We start from the raw sequence: 18,134 nt of genomic DNA on the forward strand, positions 1-18,134 counted from the left end.
ATATGTTTGTGTGTGCAAATAATTTTAATTTACCTAATTTGTATCTCCTTTTCTGTCTTACCTTTTGCACTCAGCCATGTAGCCAAGTGTAGCCACTATATTTTGTCCATCCAATGAGAGACAGAGTCTGGCCTTTGCACCTCAAATAATGCTACAAAATCCCCATGCATGTTCCCCTAGGGATTGACGTGGCAATTTCTTTGGGATTTGTACCTAGGAATGAAACTGCTGGTCATGTGGTTTATGTTTTTTTGTGTGTGTTTTTTATTGAACTAAGTACTCCTTGACTGCATCCCACATCCCTGCCAACACTTGGCAGTATCCAACTTCTAGTTTTTGCAACCTAATAGGTTTTAAGTGATCTTTTTGGTTTTTTAACCTGTATTTTTCCAGTTAGAGACTCTCTTCATATAATGGTTAGTCTTTGGGGTTTCCTTTTTTGTTAAATTGCCTACCTAGCTGCTTTGCCCATTTTTCTGTGGGATCGCTACCTTTTTTCTTTTTAATTTGCACATGTTGGTATGTTAAGGATGTGAGTCCTTCAGTTTTAGATGCATTGAATATCTTCTCTCATCTGTCACCTGTTAATTAGTTCTGTCTGTGGTATCCTTCACTGGATGAAAATCAATCCATTTTTGCCTTATGTTTTATACTTTTTGAAGTTCAAACCTAAATAAAATGTAAAAATTAGAGAGGGAAACACACACACACACTGAAAGCCCAAAGAGCCAAGTTAGTTGGCTTGAAATTTTGGATCTAAGTTGCCCAGAAGCTAAACTGGAAAGAGAGAACTCAGTCACATAGTTCTGTGTTCATGAAGAAAAAGCATAGTAGTTCTTCAGGGGCAACAAACTGTCCCTGACACTCACATCTAAAAATCATTTGCTGCGCCTATTTTAACTCGGGTAGAGCACACACACAAACAACACAGCAGGTGGCAATAGGTACTAGATTTTTATTGCAGCACCCCTCAGTAATTGCTGGGAACTCAACACAAAAGCGTGACCCAGTACAAACACTGTATGGGGGGGGCAGACAAGACGGCCCTGATTTTGAATGCACTTCAATGGATCTTCCACTAATACATCCGCCAAGCGGGCATCTCACAACTGGAGAGCAAGTTAAGCGGAGATTAGGTTCTTCAGCAGAGGCCTAGACCACAGGTGATCTGTGCTGCTCATTAGCAATGGCTCCCTTCAGCTTGGACGTCCCATGTGCCAACAGTGACGCTGACAATGATTTGTGAAAATTGAGGAATCGAGCCAGGTTTCTCCCGCCTGCCTGGATGTCCACTCTCCTTCTGTGCAAAGGTGAGTGGCGCTGAGAAGTCTCCATCCACCCCTCCAGGTCCCTCTGCACCCTTCTACCCGCTGCTGTCTCCTTGCCCTCTGGCTCCCCGTGTTCTTAGGCCAATAGGAGGCACCAGCAGAAGACTTCGGAGTCCTAGTAGACTAGTTATTCCCCTTCCTGCTGGGCTGTGGCTTGGCAGTGTCTCTGCTCCTCCACATGAAGCCACCACCCATCAGGAGCTCACCACTGTCTGAACAAGCCCATGGAAAACTGAATACCCTGTCAAGCCAGTGTCTGCGCTGAACACGGGCTCCATACCTTCCTCCTCGCCTTTGCCCAAGGAACCCAGGCAAAGTCTGTGGGCTGTGGGCAGCCCGGCCTGAGTTTAGGCGGCATCAACAGGGCGCCACCGGGCAGCCAAGGAGCCTTCTCAGTTCTCATCTCAGGACTTGGGTCCTGACAGATCTTTTCCTGACCTCCTACTTCCAAGAAGAGAGGTTATGAGGCCTCTGAAACCTCATGTGAATAGTAAGCAGCTTGTGAACAGCCTGCCAATTTGCTAAAAGAATTTTTGTTGCCGTGGCTGTTTAAATTGGAACAGACCTTCCTTTCACTGCCCACCCCGAAGACCATGTTTTGCCAACACAACAGACCCAGAGTCCCAGGGCCCCAAACAGGACTAAACACAGGGCAGCAGGGTCAGGGGCCGCTGTCTTGAGTAAGGGAGCAGGGCCAGGTCACTTGGCTCTGGTGCTTATTTGCATATGATTTTACATAAATTTACATGTTGGTCTCCAGAGGCCTAATTCCAAGTATTTAAAATCAAATTGGTTAAGTCTGTGCAACTTCTTGGAAGTTTGTATCCAATTAGCCTCCCTGCTGGTCTGAGTCCAGGGACACCTCAACCCTGTTAAAAAGTGTCAAGCTGACCTCTGCTTCTACCATCACAGCTCCTTCTCAGACCCTCCCCCTCCTGCTTCCCTCTTAAAGGGACCTTTGTGGTTATATTGGGTCCCTCCAGACAACCCCTCATCTCAATAGCCTTCATTTACTCGCATTTGCAAAGTCCCCCCCCCCCCCAATAAGGTAACATAGTCCTGGGCTCCAGGGATCATTCTCTGCCCTAAAAATCCTGTGCTCTCCCTACTCATCCCTCCCTCCCCCAACCCTGGCAACCACTGATGGTTTTACGTCTCCATACTTCTGCCTTTTCCAGAATGTCACAAAGTTGGAATCGCACAGTATGTAGACTTTTCCAATTGGCTTCCTCCGCTTAGCAACACGCATTTAAGGTTCCTCCAAGTCTTTTCATGGCCTGACAGCTCATTTCTTCTAAGTTCTGCCAAGTTTTTGAGCCTTACTTTCGCCTGGGGGTTCCGACCCAGCTCACTGCTTTGGTTCTTGCCCTAGCTTTCAGTTCTGGGTGAGAACATCCTGCAGTGGCCTTGACCACACAGAGCCAAGTCCCTGCCAGTAACTACTTAGCCAGCTTCTGCCAACCGCCGGTCCCCAGGCCCAGGCAAGGGGGTGGTCAGACATTCCCCAAATTTCAGGCTCCATGGACAAGCCAAGCCAGACTACCAAAGAGCTCTCCCCACTGCTTCCTGACCACGTGAACTAATCCTCCCGTCTTTCTCCTCTCCAGCTGTCAAATGCTGAGGCCCAGATAAACGTCACCTCTCCACAACGCCCGCATCAGTGTGACCTTGATTTGAACCTGCATCCCAGACCTCTGCTGCCTCACATTAGAGTTATTATCAGGCTTGTGAGATCCTTGAGGACTGGGCCTTTATCCTACTCTTTATACTTCCTGTAAGTCCACACACACTGACCGACAAGTAGGTGCTCAATAAACATGCACAGAATTAAATACAACCGGTTTCCTTAAAGGGCTACCTGACATAGAGCCAAAAATATCCTGTACATTGCCCAGGGCAAGAGATTATCTGATTTATGAATTATACATGGTCCCGGCTTCCCGTTGGCATCTTCCCATTGCTTCCTGCCCGCTGGCCGGCTCGGTCCTTATTAACTCTCAGGGAAAGGTGGCAGGGAAAAGAGAATACACTAGCACATAAATTCCTCCATTTGGGGGTGGGATGGGGAGCAGTAGACATGAACGGGATTTGGGGGGTGCTTTTCTTTACATTTTTAAGCTACAGCAGATGTAAACATCCACTGGCCACATGACCCTTCCAGTCTGGGCCTGCTCCGTGTGTCACAGTGGAGACTGGACCAGGCTTTGGAGATAGATCACACAGCACTAACTTCAGAGCAGGTGGAAACGCCGGCACTGCGGCTCTGCGTTCTCCATGGTGAGTTCCACACGGGGTGCAGTCAGCACAGGGCCGAGCAGGGGAGCAGGGCCATGAGACCACACAAGTCTCTTTGTCTCTCTGTCGCTTCTCTTTGGACTCCCCTTTTAGAGCCGGGTCAGCCACCTCTGGGGGACCTGAGTACCCACAGCAGCACCCAGCAATAATCACATGCCAAACAAGGCAAAACCCAAGAAAGAAACCCAGGAGAGAGGAGGGGAGGGAGGAACAAATTAGCCAGGGAGAGGCAGGGTAGAGAGGGGTGGTGAGAGACAAGAAAAGGGTGGAGGAGAGATGTAGAAAGTAAACTATCAGGGTGTTTTTTTCTTGGCAAAGACCACCTGCCCTTCTGAGTATTTCTGCTCCTTTAAAATAAAAGAATTCCGGCAGCCAAGGGAAAGAGAGCCGTTTCCTACTGTTCACTGCTCAACGTGGTGAGGCGGCCCCTTCCACGGCCCCATTTCCCCACGCCACACAGGGACCTCAGCCGCTCGCTGCCCACACATGTTAGTACCAGAGCAATCGCTTTCCCCTGCGCCCCCAGCTCCGATCTGCAGGCTGCTTGAGCATCGATTGCTTAAGCAAGTTTCCAGGACTGACACCTGCCTCCTCTGCGGCTCTGCTTGACCTTTGAACTGGAGGCCCCCGTGGCTGCGCAGACCCTCGGCCCTCTAGTGGCCGTGGGTGAGCGTTACAGCTCGGTGGAGAAAACTGGGTCTCAAAGACGAGCCTGTTTAGGAAAGGCAGGAGTCCACGGGATGGGGGTAGTCACCACTTCAAGCAGCCAGGAGAAATTTAAACTAATAACAGATGATAACGAAGGCACGCGAGTCCGGGCTATGATGCTTTCTGTCTTCCCTAGAATTGCAGAATTTGTTTCAACTCAGCAGATACGTCCTGCCGTATGCCAGGCAGAATGCTGGCACTGAAAGGTCCCTCAGACATCCAGTCGAACCCCACTCTCTCCGATATTCTGTAGTCTACCATAGCTACCACTCTGGATGTGAAATTACCCGGGAGAGACATTTAGGGTCTCTTCCACACGTTCAGTCGCCGAGCGCCGGCCCTGGGCTGGGTGCTGCTGGGGCAGTGACTCAAAACAAGGCAGACCCGGGCCCTGCCTCCAGGAGCTTTCAGTCTAAAAGGTCCCCAGGGTCCCTCAGCCTCTATCACAATTCAAACACCCCACTAGATTTACCAGGGTTGCACCCACACCCACCTCCCAGCACAGGGCCCTGAAACAGTCAGTCACCCAGGACGTGTTGCACATCAGAGGTGGAGAAGCACAGTGGTGAGGAGGGAGCTCAGAGGAATCGGTCCTGGCTCTATCACTTACTATCTGGGTCACCATGGGCAACCTTTCTGTGCCTCCACTTCCTCATCTGGGAAATAGAGATGATAATACCATCTGCAAAATGGGCCACTGTGGGAATTAGAGGAGTCACTAGATTTAGAACAGTGACTGATAGAGTAAGCATTCAATCAGTCTTCGCTGTTACAGTGCTGCCGAGTCACGGCCTTGCACAAAATAGCAATGCAGGTGAAATGTCATTATGTAACAATCTCTATGTCCAGGCTGAGCAGAGCCAGTCCTCCCACCCAAATCGGAATCGCAATCAGGGGCAGAAATTAATCTGAATCCTGTGAAAATTTCCTATTGATTCATGTGAAGTGAGAACCGTTGGTCCAACTAAATACCTGTAAGGAAGACCCTAAATGGAACTAGAGCAAGAGGCAGGAGGAGCAAAACCTTTCACTGCTGTTAGAGACGCCTCGACTCTCATCTCCCATCAGTTCTCTCCCTGCGAGAGCAGGGAGAAGGGACAGCAGACAGGATGGGATGGCTCGAAGTCCTTAACCTCAGGTGATGTTCAGGTGATTTAGGTGTGACCAGGAGTCTCACAACCAGCAACCCATTTACATTCCATTAACTACCAGTGGGACAGGAACGTGGGGGCCTGGCAGCTTCGGGAATTCCTGAAGGGGGGGACAGGCCAATATCCCCATGCTGTTAGAGAGATGCTAGAACATGCCAAAGAGAACAGGACGGAGGAAAAAGGAAGTGTGTTGTAGGGAGAGGCCCCAACCTCTGCAAATTGGCTGTGTTTCACCTGAGAAATGCTCCTGGGCTCAAAATTGCCCCTGGGATCCAGATAGAGCTGCCTGAGCAGGGGCCACACCGGTGGAAATCGTGCTTTTAGCCACGTGTTCCACTCAGACATGGTATCGATCAGTCACCAGGCTGGTGGTGCCTGACTTCCTTCGGGGCCTGAGGAATTGGGGTCCTGGGCTGGTGGCTGGGAGGGGAAGCAAGGCTGGAAGGAGCAGACAAGGCCCTGCTCCTCCGCTGATGGGACTGGGGACGCAGAGGCAGGGAGGGTTCTCAGGAGGTGCGTCCAGGGCTCCAGGGAAGCCAGCACCACTGAATAAAGGCGGGGGCTCAGGCCGGCTGGGCAAGGATGGAGGGGAGGGCTCACAGGGAGGTGCGCCCCCTCAGAGGGAGCCCTCTGGTCCCTCTTCTCCTCTTTCCTCCTACAGGTGGACCTTTGCCACTGGGATGCAGCAGGTACCACAGTTCAGGGGTGCAGGGGGGTGGTTCCAGTGTCTGCCCCTCCTCTGGGCGGCTCTGCCACCATGTGGTGCCTTGAAGGCTCTAAGCGCAGCCCCTTGGTATCCCAATTACTCAGAAAAGGAGCCTCAGGGGCCCTGGGGAATCGCAAGAGCCTGATCACAGAACCAAATATAGCACAGGCAGAGTGAAATAATTCCCTGTAATCTACCAAATGCCAGCGGTCTCACGGGACACATGTCACCTCCACTCTTCCTCACAACCAAGCGCTCCTTCTTCCTTCACCTTGGGGTCTCTGCTTAGGACACCACAAGCAGTGGCCTTCAGCCTGCCCCAAACAGCCCCAGCCCCTTAACAACGCTCAGCCACCCCCGGGGGGCCAACGCACACAACGGGAACCTTGGCAGATGGTGGCCGAGGCCCCCCATCGTCACCCAGACCTCCTTCCCCTGGGCTCAGTGCGGCCCCGTTGCCCCATCACACAGCATGGGGGGCAGGGCCGGGTCATGCGCTCCAGCTTCCTCTCGCTCTGGGCACACACACTAATGAGCAGAGAATGGATGGGGAAGGCAGTGGGGATGCTGAGGGCACATAAATTATTCAGACGATCACAGGAACAAAACACTCCAAGAGCCTGAATCACATGTGGCTTCCCCTGGCGAACTTGACACTGACATCCTTTGCAAAGAAAGGGCTTTTCGAAGCAGCACCCCACAGACTGCTGCTGGGGCACCTGCTGCTCCAGGACTCAAGGCAGCAGGGCGCACAGGAAGTGGGGCCCGCCTTCAGCAGGAGACCAGGGAGGGGCTTCAGCTGTCACCCACCAGCACCCCGGGGGGCAGGCCCAGACGGGGGCTGCAGAGCCTCCTGGGGGTTCCCCAAAAGGTTGATCCCATCCAGCCTGAAGGCAGCAGCTGGGCCAAAGCCCTGCCACCTTTCCTTCCCCCTTCACCCCGAGAATCTCCCTCTGGCTTTCAGCTCTGGGCCTGCATCCTCTGCAGACACTGCGCCCTCTCCCTGCGTCACCCGGACAGACTAAAGCCTGACAGAGGCAGTCGGGGGCCTGTCGCCACCCAGCAGAGAGGGTGATGGTGAGTAACCTGGTCACACTGTGAGCAACAGAAGATCAACTGGCCACGTGGCGACAAGCCTGCCTCTACCCAACTCCTGACCTCGTGTCTTTTAAGACTAATAAGTCAGAGGACAGACACCGGCAGAAAGGGGGAAAGGATGTGGCATCTCTGACGGTTTTCAAAGACCTTCTGAAGACCAGGGAGGGGCCGGTGCTAAACCAAATCTCTCCTGAAAATGTGTGAGCAGGAGGACATCTTGCACAGAAGCTATGTTGAAGCAGGAGACAGGGTGACCCCCCCAATTCAGAACACGAGGAGGAAGGAAAGACCCTCCCATTAGGCGATTTAAGGGACTGCAGTCCAAAGAGAGACGGACTGGTTTGTCAGGGGTGTTTGGGGACAGCACCCAGAAACATATCCTGTCTCGCTGCCCTGAACTGGGGCTGTGTGCATGCGTGTGTGTGTGTGTGCCGGCCGCTCAGATGGAAACCTCTGTTCATAAGTAGAAAACACACCTCAGAGAGAAATAAAAGAAATGCTAAACATGTTAAACAACCTCTACCTCGGGACCACACAACATCTTAGATACGGGGACTGGCAAGACGGGACGTGTGTGCCTCTTCCCTCAGCTCAATCAGCTCTGTTTTCTTTAGCCCCGTCTAGGAAACAATCAAACGTCACAAAATGCAATTATGAGTCACGGAGGATCCTCAGCAGGTCCTCGGAAAACACCATTTCGTTGTGTGTGGTCAGTGTCTGTCCCTGTCCCAGGCCCAGCACTCTCCTTCCCTCCCCATGGCTCAGGGGGACTGGCTCCTTGAAAACATCACGCCGCTCCTGGAGTCATTTCTCCCTGGACTTGAATGATGCCGCCTCATCAGACTTTATTCTGCTCCTTGGTGACAACCCCAGAACAGTGGAGGTGCTAATTTTAACGGAGGCGCCAGCACAGGGTATAGCTCTGAGCCACAACATCACCTCTCCCCGGGGAGACAACTGATGCTGCCTCCCATTTACAGAGCGAAGAACTTACTCTGTGCAGCCGCAAAAGTTGCCAGCTTTGCTGATAAGAGAGTGGCTCCTGGCGGGAATGCAGAGGGCGGACACTGAGCGGAGGGCCTGGGGGAGCCTCCTGTGCCTGGCTCTGGATGAAGCAGGGGGTTGAAACTGAGCACATCTGCCCGGCACAGCCCAGATGTGGGGCAATGGAGGGGTTTCTCTAGAGGAGGAGGCAACTGGGCGGCAGGAGGTTGCTTTTCCAAGAGGAAAAGGAAAAGCTGGGTTTCATGTTATGGTTCATGCCTCCTAAAATTTGGGGAGAAATAGGCTGGGAGACACCAAACTGGCCAAACACCATTTTGCTTGAGTCACAAGGCTGATGTTCCTTCCACGTGCTTTGCTAAATTCATGCCAAGCCGGCGTCCAAGTGTCTCTGTCAAGGCTGTGGGCTCAGGGGGCAAGTCTGTGCTATGGAAACACGTCACTTTGTCTCAACGGTGGGGAAATGGAGACCTGGCCAAGGAGTCGGGGCCACAAGACCAGTAAGGGCAGCCTCCTGGCCGGGCACAGCTGCTCCTTGTCAGGCTGGGAAAGACGAATGAGACCTTTTTCTGCAGCTCACAGGGGATGATATATTGCAGGGTCTGTGGCAACCAGACATGAACCTGAATATGGGTGAGGTGACGTTAGACCGAAGGGCTCAGGCAGTAGACTTCTGTCATTTTTTTGGTCACCCAACATCATCGTCTCCTTTCTACACCGGCATGATTTCCTCAGGGGAATCTGAGTGCAGTCCGGGTAGGAGGGTAAATCCAGGTGCCTGTCCTTCCAGGGGGGAGGCCAAAAGGATGCCTGGCGATCCTTGTCGCTCTCACCACTGGGTGCAGCCAGCGAGGCCAGCAACCCAAGCTCGGCCTGTAAGACTCTCTCCATCCTCAGCAGAAATAGTTCAAGGGCAGAAGGCAGAGGGGCGGTGATCTAAAGCCAGGCCATTCTGTAAGGCCAAGTCTTGTTTGCCCGACTCTCCATCTATTCTGTGGGCACTCCTGTCCCCTTCCCATGACTCCTTTTTTGGATGAAGATGGCCAGCACTGATTTCTAAGACCCTGAACTGATGCTTTCTTACACTGGTATCTGACACCGAAAGCCCAGGACGGCCATCGGGAAAGAAACCCAACAGGGGAAGGGAAGGGAAAGAGGTGTGTGGGGCAAGCAGTGGAGAAACCGGGGAATCCTGGGCTGGGAAGGAGCTTCGAGACCACTTTGTTCGGCCCCTTCATTCCACACGCACGACGACAGGCCGGGAGACGCACAGATGTGTCTAAATCCAGGGAGCAGCCTGCTGGGGAGCGCCGCTCAGCAGCAGCCCATTAGCTGCCAGCCCCTTTCTAGGGCAAGACTCTGGTTCTAAAACTGTCAGCCAATGAGACAAAAGGATGTCACAACCGAACACGGTTTCCTCCAGCCGATTTCCTCCAGTCAGCACTTATTGTTTGTTGTTGCTTTGCTGGCCTCCGCTCAAGTCCCTCATCACTCTCCAGAAAAGCGCCGAGAAAAACGATACCCGGATAAGTCACAGTCTGGCGGTGATGGAGTGGCTCTAAGTCCCACAGCATCTGGTTCCGATTCCCAAGCCCAGATCATGATCCCACGTGCTCTGGGGGACTCTTTCCCCACCCACCCCCACGGACACACACCCCGGCCCAGCGGCTGTGACCAGTCCCTTCCCAATGTCACCTCCCCTCCATCCTCAGGAAATGTCAGCTTGATGCCACCACCATTCAGAACCCGGGTGGGACAAGGCGTTCCAAGCCCCGCCCGGTGGCCTGCTTAGGACGGAGGACAGTGAGAACGGTAAGGGTTCTGTCAGGGTTTCAGGCGTGCCTGTGAGAGTCACCGAGCCTGAACCGTTTCCAGGCGAACACCGAGAAAGGACCGGGAAGGGAAGCGGGATCATCTGTGTATCTGCTCAGTGTGGAATTTAGAAACGGTTGGCACAAGTGTGTTCTCTTTGGCCCTGGTCCACCTCAGCTGCGACGAAGCCCTGCGCCTCCCCCCCGCTGGCAGTGCATCTGGGTGGGCAGAGAGCACCATCTACACACACGCAGACCGGACCCTCTGCCCGTGACACAGCCAAGGGCAGGTTATCTCAGGCCTCCAGACAGCACAGCGCGGCGCCCTCAGGGTCCATCGCCCTCACTGAATTCCCCTGGTATCAGGCCGCCCACCTCCCAGTACCTTTCTTAATCTTTGCGTTCCCGGGGGACTAGAATCATGGGGCTATTTCCATACCCACAGCCCTTCTATGCAGTTGCTAATTCCTTTTCTCAGTAAGGTTCGTACAACACATTTAAATATGCTTTATCCCAGATACAAATGTCTCTGTCATATAGGAGACCATCTGGGCCGCTAGAGCTAGCTGGCTATGTTGCTATCAACTCCTTTTTTAGGGCCTGTGGATCAGTTGCCAATAAGGAGGGGAAAGAGAAGAAAGGAAGTCAGCTCCAAGATGCCGCTCCCTCCCCTGCTTTCCTCCCCAGCGGGAGAGCTGTATTCCACAGTCACAACGGACCCTGCGAGCCCAGAACTGAAGCCATGCCTGCGACCGGTGAGGCTCAGTTCCAGGCGCCCAGGGGAGGGAGGCGGCCTCAGCTAAGTCCCAGCCCGCGGCCTCTGGCTGCCTCTGGCGGATCCGGGATACACGCACGGATCCGGGATACACGCACGGATCCGGGATACACGCACGGATCCGGGATACACGCACGCGGAGAGGAATAAAAGGTCAGAGGCAACAGAGGAAGGAGGGAAGAGAAGGGAAAGAGAAAGCAGTTGAGGCCTGGAACTTTCTTTCTTTGTTTTTTTTTTTAAAGATTTTTTTATTGATTTTCAGAGAGAGAGGAAGGGAGAGGGGGAGAGAGAAACATCGATGTGAGAGCATAACATCGATCGGCTGCCTCCTGCACGCCCCCCACAGGAGACCGAGCCCACAACCCGGGCACATGCCCTGACCGGGAATCGAACCAGTGACCTGGTGCATGGGTCGACGCCCAACCAACTGAGCCATACCAGCCAGGGCTGGCCTGGGACTTTCTAATGCCAGGACTCCCCAACAACCATAGATTCTCCTGAACCAGCCAGCCAGGGGACCATCTGCTGGGCAGGGCTGGGGAGCTGACCTCTGGGTGGTGGGTGGCCCAAACTGTCAAAGAATATAAATGGAAAAGCCGAGAAATGGAGAGAAAGGGGCATACTATGGATTCAGAGTGGCCTGGCCTCCCCGGCTCTTCCTCTTCTAGGAGGGAAGGGGTCCAGAGAAAGGAAGTCAGAGTGTCATTCAGTCAGAACACGTCTTGAGCACGTGTGACAGTTTGTATAGACACTGCAAAGGGCCAGGAGTCAGAGCTCCATCCCGCATTGTGGAAACCCAGCCCCACCATGGCCAGTTCCCGGTACTGGTCACACTCAAGGGCAGACCGAGGGCAGACCCTGCAAACAGGGTGGGGGCTCTTGGACACAAGCCTCTGGGAGGTGAAAAATAAATGATTGGTTAAGTGTGTGTGGTTAGCTGCTCCCACTAAGGCGTTCAGCCCAAACCGTGTTGACTGCAAATGGACACACAGGAATTCCCTGCCTCCCACACCACCCACCTCCCAACCTAACCTAAGAGGACAGGAAAAAGCTAATTTAATCATCCCCAAATTTATGGCCAGGAAAGTGTGGGATTTTCCTTGCCAGAGAATATTTTTTGTTGTGGTAACTGCGTGTGTGTGTGTGTGTGTGTGTGTGTGTGCGCGAAATTACATTTTTACGAATCTAGTTTGTTTTTTAAACTAGATTTTTGTGACTCAAGGAAGCTTAAAGAAAATAGAAAATAAAGTCATCCTCCAAAGAGTCTCCCAGGGAGCTGACAGCCTGCTTCCTTTCCATGCCCCAGCAGTCCGCAGCCTAGGGGCAAAAACGAAACTGAGAGCCCTGGCCAGGTGGCTCTGTTGACTGGGCCGTAGTCCGAAGGGATGAGACCTGCAAGGTTCTGGGTTCACAAGCCAAAGGAGGTGACTTTCATTCCTGTCACACTGGTCTGAGAGCCACCGACCACCAGCCATGTGGTCTATACGTGCTCATGTGTCCTCCTAAGTCTTGCGGGTGCATGACCTGGGCAGTAAGGGCCCTGCCTTCCGTCAGCTTCTACTCCACTCAGAGACCCTAGTGTGCACACACAAAAGTGTGCACTCCACAGGCTGCTTGTGCACAGGAGCAAAGGAACCACACAGGCTTCCTTAGGCGTTTGGCTGGAGGGAGCGGAGTTGAGCTGATCATGCTGAGACTTGGGCCACACAGTGAAAGAATGTGCAGAATTTAGATCCAAGAGGATAAAAGTCTTTCCTTGTGGGAAGAGGAATGAATACACCCATCTAGGAGGCAATAAAGTCCACCTGTGGAGTTGGGACTATGAGAATGGGGGTGAGGGGGCAGGGAGAGACTGACTGCAAAGGTCGGTGGATACTACACGGTAATAGGCCTCTAACACCAAACTGGTGAGGCCATTGTCCCAGGAATTTCGACTGCTGTGCCGCAAGAATTTTTAAAACATGCACTACCTGACTATTTAGTCAGCAGCGGCACTGGCCTCTTTTCCCTTAGGTCGTCAGGTGAAAAAATGACAACAGCCAACACAACAATAGATAGCCGTCTGGTGTGAATAAATCATAACTAGATTTATAATTAACCTTTTTTCATATGCCGCAGAATTTTAGTAAACAGTTTATGTGCCATGCGATGGAAAAGGCTGAAACTGCTGTCCTAGGAGATCCATGAGGTCCCACCCTTAGTCTCCAAGCCCCGCGCCCTGTAGCGGGGATCGTCCCAACCAAGACACTGCAGTCCTTCTATCCTGTGACACTGTCCACACAGAAGTGTTGGTGGCTCCATCGCAGTCTATTGCTTAATCGCAATGTAGAGATCTTTCTTAGTGTTTCATATCTTGGCTTTATTGTAGCGTATGTGAGGGTGTCTCATGTCTGCCTCTCTTCCTATGCCAAATTGAAAATACCTGCCAGCCTCCTCATTCCGTTCTGGGATGGTATTCGGAGACCAATTCAGGATTTAATTGTGCACTTGAAGTTTTCCATGACCTTTAGGGGAATTAATTGGATTCCAAGTGCCATTAAAAGAAGTGCAGGCGAGTGAGTTACCCGTGTTGAGATGCGGACGCCCTGACTCTGGAAGATCCCAAGCAGTAGCCACCGTCCACCCTGCAGATCTAAGCTTGTAGCTCATGTGCATGACCTCAGCGTTTGAACCAGGGCTGATTGAATGCCTCTTCCTTAACATGGTTCGTTTTCTTTTCCTAAGGACCCTCCAGTGACTAGAAGAGGAAGCAGCCCAGAAGCAATATGACTGGCAAACACATCAGCCTGGAACTGAAGATCTGACTTATTGAAGACACAGGGACTATCCATACCTGGTCATTGAGGGTTGGGAGACAGGTGTATTTCACTGTCATCCCTGATCAAAAATGGGTACCACAAAATACTGCGGGACCCCTATCTTGACGTATTAAATCAACACAGCCATTGACAGCCCTGGCATTGTCCTCTGCCCTGGGGCACACACATGGGCTGAGGCCCTTGTCTAGAAGCCCATTCCCATGACAGCAGTTCCTTAATGAAGGCATTTTCCCAGGTACAGCCAGTGCTGCTCCCAGGCTGCGCCTCTGCAGGAGACCAGCTCCACTGTCATCAAGATAGGCCCTAGGCCCCATGATAAAGGCCAGGTGCTTTTGTAACAACCACAGTTTCCAAGGTTTCAAAATGCCAGGGTACAGCAGAAAATGCAGGTACCCGAGCCGTCCCTAAGAAGGAGCCAGAAACCAAATCAGAAATGAGTTCCCACGTCAGCCAGAAGTGTGCCGAGCCAGAAGGGAAAGAGAAATTATTCTATGAGTATTGACTGAGCCCCTTCTACATGCTAGGCACTGTTCTGGGCTCCGGAGAAACAAGGGTGAAACAGGAAAGGTCACAGCTCTCAAGGAGCTTCCTTGGAGAACAGCTGTGAGGCAATGGAGAGTGAGACGGGAGAATGACAGAGGAGGGGTAGGGGCGATCAGAATGGCAGAGGGCACAGCTGCAAGGGTGAATCCAGGACAAAAGGTGGGGATCAGGTGAGGCCTGGCCAAAGAAGGGTCCTTAAAAGAAAGGCCACTGTCAACTCCAGACATCCTACCATTTCCAATAAACTCATTTCCCCCCCAGATAGATAATTAGAGCAACTGAGTAGTTTACTGGGTTTGCAGTGGCTGAATCTGACAGAGTAGAACTGGCTGGAAGGCTCAGCTACGAAGACCTTTCGCTCAGCAAACCTGCCTCTCACATACTTGTTAGCATCAGCACTTGTTAGCGTCAGTCAGGACCCATTAAAACTCTCTGACAAGTGCTGCTGTGGATCCAAAGACATGTAGTTGGGAATTTATTTTATTTGTATGCTATCATAACTTGGAGTTTCAAAACATAACTCCACATATTGAAAAACTTTAAAAGTTAAGAACCTGAAATAACTGGTAATGAATCTCTGATCTTTTCAAAGGATAGTTTCATCTGTGTTTATATAAACAATCTGCAAACAGGCTTCACCACGCTGGAGGTGAGAGGGCTCCTGCAGATTAACATTGTTCATTTCATATCGGCTGGAAACAGACATCATTTCACATCTGAAGCCCATTAGAACACTTTTTTCTTCTTCTAAACATCCACATGCAATTTTTAGAAACACACACACACACACACACACACACACAATGACTGGATGAGAAGGCATCCAATCTCTTCTGGATGGTAAGATTAGCAGTGACTTTGTTCTATTATATATATGTCCATGTATTTTTTAATTTTTTAGCAATGAACCTGTATCATTTTATAAACAGAAAAAGTAGTTTTGAAAACATGAAATAGAATTTCCTCTTTGAAAAAAGCATATGTAGTGTGTTTTATAGTATCTTCTTGTTGTTGTTATAACTCCAACCAGAAATTCCAACTCCAAATATTTTATTTATACAGAGAAAGGTTTCTATCCTTTGGATAAAAACATTATCCACCATTATCGAAGTTAAACAATCCAATGACAGTCACTAGAGTTAGAAAAAGGACATGGGCGTAAGAGTCTCAAACTCAGCTTAAATCTCAGCTCAAACACCTACCAGCTGTGCAATCTTGGGCAAGTTTCATAACCTCTCTGATCCAATTTCCTCATCTGCAAAAGGTCAGTGTGAGGATGGAGGGACTACCTGGATAGTAAGAGGCCATGTGCCTGAACGTATGAAAACACACACACACAACTCAGATTGATCCTTCATCTTCCAAATGTGACAGATGTACTCAAAGATAGTGGCTGATATAAAATAAATTAATTGGTAATTTGAAATCTTTTCATTTGGAAACAAATGAAGATCAATTTTCAAAGTAAACAATGAGACTTGAAAAAAGATGTTGTGCTTGTGGCTGGCCACATCCATCTTTGCTCCCAGACCTCCCGTGGGAAGAGGGGGGAGGTGAATAGGTGGAGGTCCACCTGACAGGTCCTAGGAGCGCCTGGAGCTGGCCTACGGCAGACACTCAGTACATAGTAGCTACTATTATTGCCCGTAAGGAGGGATGTAACTAAATAAGAAAACAGCATCGGCTTCATCTCACAGCCTAGACGTGGTGGTGGTGGGCAGGCTTTTTAATTGCTGTACATTGTTAAGCGCCCAGTTGCCTATTTGGGGTGTCAATATACACAAATGGCCCAACGGGTCAAGAAATATACATGGAATACAGGGGGCTGGAAAGAAAGCAGACACGGATCTAAGATAGAACTCATTCTCCTAAATTTTGGTTGAAATCATTTCCACCATGTAACCGACACCCACACGCACACCATGCACACTGAAATCAATGCGTCTCAGGTTTTCCCTTTCCAGAGTCAGGAACCACGTCAATTTGCTTCAGGCTGCTGGATTTGGAGAGGGAGGAAGACAGGACACGGACGGGAGGGGGGCTGAGACCTGGGGAGCGCCACTGCAATTTGAATTCAAGGAGCACAAAGTCTTTATTCTTAGAAACCGGCATCGTGCCACTTCCACGGGCTATCGGGGCCTGACCCAGCCTTGGATTCTAAACCTTTGGCTGCCTCTGGACAAGGGGGTGAACGCTGGAGACCTGGAGAGTAGGGGCCAACACGGGATCACGACCACGCCTGGTTTTGACTCGAGTGTCAGTTAGTCAGCCTGTGGCACAGCCAGCCCATGTAACCAGCCTGCTCCTGAATTACTTATAATCTTCCCGAGTGAGAGGAAATTACGCTTTCTGGTTACCTGCTCTGCCTGAGGGGCTAGTTCAGAGCTCTCCGAGCCCTGCAGCTGGATGGAGCTCTCTGGTACCCGCCACCCTCCGGCCAAGGCAAACACACAAAGAAATGGCCAGTGAGGTTATTCTGGGGAGAGGGAGCACTGCAGTTAGGCCCCTAGAATGCAGGTCTCTTGCCAAGTCCAAGAAGCACAGGAAGCTCCTTTAAAACACACCAGCCAAGGGGCTGCTGCTCTGCTTGGGGGTGAGCTGTCCAGCATCCCTTTTATTCTAAATTAGGTAAAGCTCTGGATTTCCTTAACAACTGTCAACAACTGCAAGGCTCCATTCCCTACAGTAGATTAGACCCAGAATTCCGCCGAGGGAGAGGGGGTGCAAAACCCCATGACTCCTCACTCCAAGGACTTTTAACCCACCAGGAAATTCCCGGGGCTGAGCTCCTCTCACCCTCAGATTCCTAAATCAGCTGGCTCAGGGACCTACCACCCCAGACACAGGGGAAGCCTGGAGATCACTCAGGCCCACTTTCTAGCTTTGGAGATGTGCAAGGTGACAGGCAAGCCTCTTTCCTAAGGTGGCATGGTTAGGAGCCTTCCTGCCCCCCGTTCCTCACCTCCTCGAGGGCTCACCCCCTCCCGCGTCCCCTTCACCTCCTCACTTTCCTCCGACGTGCGCACAACCCCCTGCCCCGGTGGTCCCTCCCCTCCCCGCCCGGCCTCCCTCCACTTTCTCCAACGAGGCACTCACGGCTCCTCCACTTTGTCTCCAATTATGTCTGAACGCAACCCACCGCAGAGGCTGACATTTTAAATGTTTAGTTGTTATAGTTACTTGACTAATTGCGGGGCCCAACCGCTGCGCGTCTTCTCGGGCGGCAGGAGAGGAGGGGGCGGGGGAAGGAGGGGGCCGGGGGGTGCCAGCACCACTCCAGCGCCCCAGACGTTGGCCAGGCCCTGGCAAGACTGCCTTCCCGGGAACCAGCGGGCCCTCCGCCTCCACCGGGGCATCACCGAGGGCGCGCCCGGCGCCCCCGGCCTCGGGACGCCGCCGACTGTTCCCGTTCCCGCCGCGGGACGGGAGCGACGGGGGTCTGACCGGCAGGTGCGCCGCGGCTGCCTCGCCGTCCGCCCACCGCCGCGATGGAGAGACAGTGAGACGGCATTTTAGAGAAGCTGCGGGAGGGGGCCAGGAGCGCGCTTGGGGCGAGAGAAAGAGTTAGAAGCCGCGGCCGGTTACTCACGTGCCAGATGGCGAAGAAGATGAGCGCGGCGCACAGCACCAGCGAGAGCATGTAGCAGAAAGCAGCGAAAGTGAAGGCCATGGCCGGCGGCCGGGCGCCCGCACCCCACTCCCGCCGCGCACACAGATGCCCCTAGAAGGCCACTGTCCCCCTCAAGGGCCGCGCTCCCTCCAGAGGGGGACAGGAAGCGCCACGCCGCACCCTCCCCTCGTGGCGGGTGGCTGGGAGGCGGCGCGCCACGCGCACAGACTCGAGGGTCGGTGGAGAGGAACAGGGTTCCCCAGGCCCCGGCGACCCGGGAGGCCGGGG

General features: G+C 52.3%; 1 protein-coding gene across 1 annotated transcript in view; it reads right to left on the bottom strand.

Annotated features, from left to right (window-relative positions):
• CNIH3 (cornichon family AMPA receptor auxiliary protein 3) overlaps positions 1-17,906 on the bottom strand; it is a 49,397-nt gene extending 31,491 nt beyond the window's left edge. The window contains exon 1 of the mRNA XM_016221194.2: positions 17,826-17,906. Within this exon, the coding sequence (XP_016076680.1) occupies positions 17,826-17,906 (81 nt within the window). The remainder of the gene's footprint in view (positions 1-17,825) is intronic.
• Between the last annotated feature and the right edge of the window lie 228 nt (positions 17,907-18,134).

Source organism: Miniopterus natalensis, chromosome 21 (genome assembly GCF_054644295.1).
Source record: "Miniopterus natalensis isolate mMinNat1 chromosome 21, mMinNat1.hap1, whole genome shotgun sequence".
Lineage (NCBI taxonomy): Eukaryota > Metazoa > Chordata > Mammalia > Chiroptera > Miniopteridae > Miniopterus > Miniopterus natalensis.